Source organism: Aethina tumida, chromosome 6, assembly GCF_024364675.1.
Source record: "Aethina tumida isolate Nest 87 chromosome 6, icAetTumi1.1, whole genome shotgun sequence".
In the NCBI taxonomy this organism is placed as follows: domain Eukaryota; kingdom Metazoa; phylum Arthropoda; class Insecta; order Coleoptera; family Nitidulidae; genus Aethina; species Aethina tumida.
Genome location: NC_065440.1, coordinates 8193504 through 8195705, shown reverse-complemented (window position 1 = coordinate 8195705; position 2202 = coordinate 8193504). Strand labels below are relative to the sequence as shown.

General features: G+C 29.5%; 1 protein-coding gene across 1 annotated transcript; it reads left to right on the top strand.

Annotated features, from left to right (window-relative positions):
- Positions 1–555: 555 nt before the first annotated feature.
- On the top strand, positions 556–1448 carry LOC109607680 (proto-oncogene tyrosine-protein kinase LCK-like). Its single transcript, XM_020024154.2, has 4 exons — positions 556–689; positions 749–946; positions 1014–1174; positions 1231–1448. Exons 1-4 carry the CDS (start codon positions 579–581, stop codon positions 1361–1363), a joined length of 603 nt encoding a protein of 200 aa, XP_019879713.2. The 5' UTR covers positions 556–578; the 3' UTR covers positions 1364–1448.
- The last annotated feature ends 754 nt before the right edge of the window (positions 1449–2202 follow it).

Below are 2202 nucleotides of genomic sequence, written 5' to 3'. Positions count from 1 at the left end.
TCTACTAGTTTTAGTGAAAGCTTCAAATAGGATGGCGTGCCGAAACCAGCGAAAGCAGACACCACCGCGATGCTACTGTGTTATGAAAAATCTTCTGGAACTTATGTTTGACAATCCGGAATATCATTACAAACTATATTTTAATCAGGTTTTTGGTAGCATACAAAGAGGCAAAAGAATACTTGCGAATGTCAAGGGGTACGTTGTTTATTAAAATTAAATAATTTCAGCTGCATTTTTTATTATAAAATTAATATTTTTAGTGATATCACCAAGCAGTGTACCAATTCCGATCACCATCATGAATTATTAAGAACTAAATATGAAAGTAAGTATTGGGTAACTTAATTGGATGGAAAATTTTATCAACCAAATTGCCACTTACAGCAGCACTTTCCAATTATTTACAAGAGAAACTGTTTAAAGTGGATAAGTTGGACATCACTGACAAAATTTTGAATTCAAGCATACACAATATTGTGATTTTCGGCACACTTAAAAGGGACATTCACTTAATTGATGTGGCTGTTAAAATGAAGTTGTGGGCATTCGATGAGGTCAAAGCGGAAGTTTCTGCGATGCTAACCTTAACCCATCCAAACATCATGCCTGTTATTGGCTTTAATTTGGAACATGGTATTATTCTCACTGAATATATGAGAAAAGGAAGTTTGTATAACGTGTGCACTGTAAGTGTTAAATAGAATCATTTATATATTGAATAATTTGATAAAAATAAATTTTTTAGGAGATGCAAAGTACAAGTCAACTGCTTAAATATATTTTTGATGTAACTAACGGACTTAAATACATCCATGGTAAAAAATACATTCACAGAGATTTGGACACTACAAATGTGTTTGTTGATAACCATAATAACTGTAGGATTGGAGATTTGGAAAATGCTGTTTTTATAGGAAATTCACAAAATTATATTCAGAAAGGGGTACGTTCATGTTATAATTAATTATCACCATTAATGTTGTTTAATTGCTTACTTACATGTATTTTAGAAATTTGTACAGAGTTATCATTACCCAAAGGAAGCTTTCAATAACCAAATATTTTCGTATGCAAGCGACATTTACAGCCTGGCATATTTGGTGATGGAGGTTTTGTTGTCTCCTAGAGTCAAAGCATCTGCAAAAAAAAAATATTATGTTTCTGAGCTTAAGTAAGTATAGAAATAGTTGTTAATATATCATAAATCATACAATTATTTATTTGTAGGAAGATTTCTAATTCAGAAAGATGTCCAGACAACTTATACCAGATTGTTATGAAAGCATTATTACCCAATCCCCAAGAAAGGCCAATCATAGAAGATTTTCATAATGTGGTTGAATCATTGTTGAATGATTAATTAATTTCTTCTTTCTTTTAAAAAGACGAATCATATTTATGTTCACTTTTATTAGCGTAACATGCATTTTTGTTCATACATTACGATAAAGTTGCAATATTGAATTGAAGTACGTTATTTTCGTTTCCCACATAAATGTTATAAGTACATCTTCATCTACAGGTTATTCCAAATAAATTTATACATATTATCAAATAAAACTTCAATCCTTAAAACTGAGTTTTATAAAAACTTTGAGATTAATTTATTTTGTTAAATTTGACCAGAATTTTTCTAGTGTCAAGGTCGAAGTTCTTTTATTTTTTTACTTACTATTTGTCGAATCAATTGTTTAAATATTCGTTAATTTAACCTTTTTGTCAAGTATTTAAGTTAATTTTAAATCATTGATTTTCAAATTTTGTTTTGTTTATTTGTTAATGCAGTTAAGTTGTTTTGACCTGAGTTCGTTTTAATTAACTAATATTTCAGTTTGCTGAAAGAGGTATGTATTGTGTGTGATACATCACATTAGTTGAAGAAAATATGTTCAACGAAAACAAAGGTTAGTGAAATTGAAATTAATTATTGAATGAAAAGGGACTTAAATATTTCCTGAGCTGGTTTAGTGGTCATCAAAAATTCTTTCTCTTGTTCGATTTGAAGACTATTTCTGATTTGGTTCCTCTTATTGATGTTCTTGGTGTTGTATTCAAGATCAGTAATTATAGTAGTTTAATTAACGTGTTAGTTTAAATACCACTAAATATCAATTCCGATGACTTTGAGGCATTTTTTAATGCGTTAGGTACGTTACATTTACTCAATGATAGAAATATCAATGTTCCGACATACCCACA

What these genes read in the sequence shown, in the direction of transcription:
- LOC109607680 (XM_020024154.2), top strand. Translation starts at nt 579, where the DNA reads ATGCTAACCTTAACCCATCCAAACATCATGCCTGTTATTGGCTTTAAT. An exon ending in GTTTGTATAACGTGTGCACT is followed by an intron (nt 690 to 748) that starts GTAAGTGTTAAA and finishes TAAATTTTTTAG; the next exon opens with GAGATGCAAAGTACAAGTCA. An exon ending in AAAATTATATTCAGAAAGGG is followed by an intron (nt 947 to 1,013) that starts GTACGTTCATGT and finishes CATGTATTTTAG; the next exon opens with AAATTTGTACAGAGTTATCA.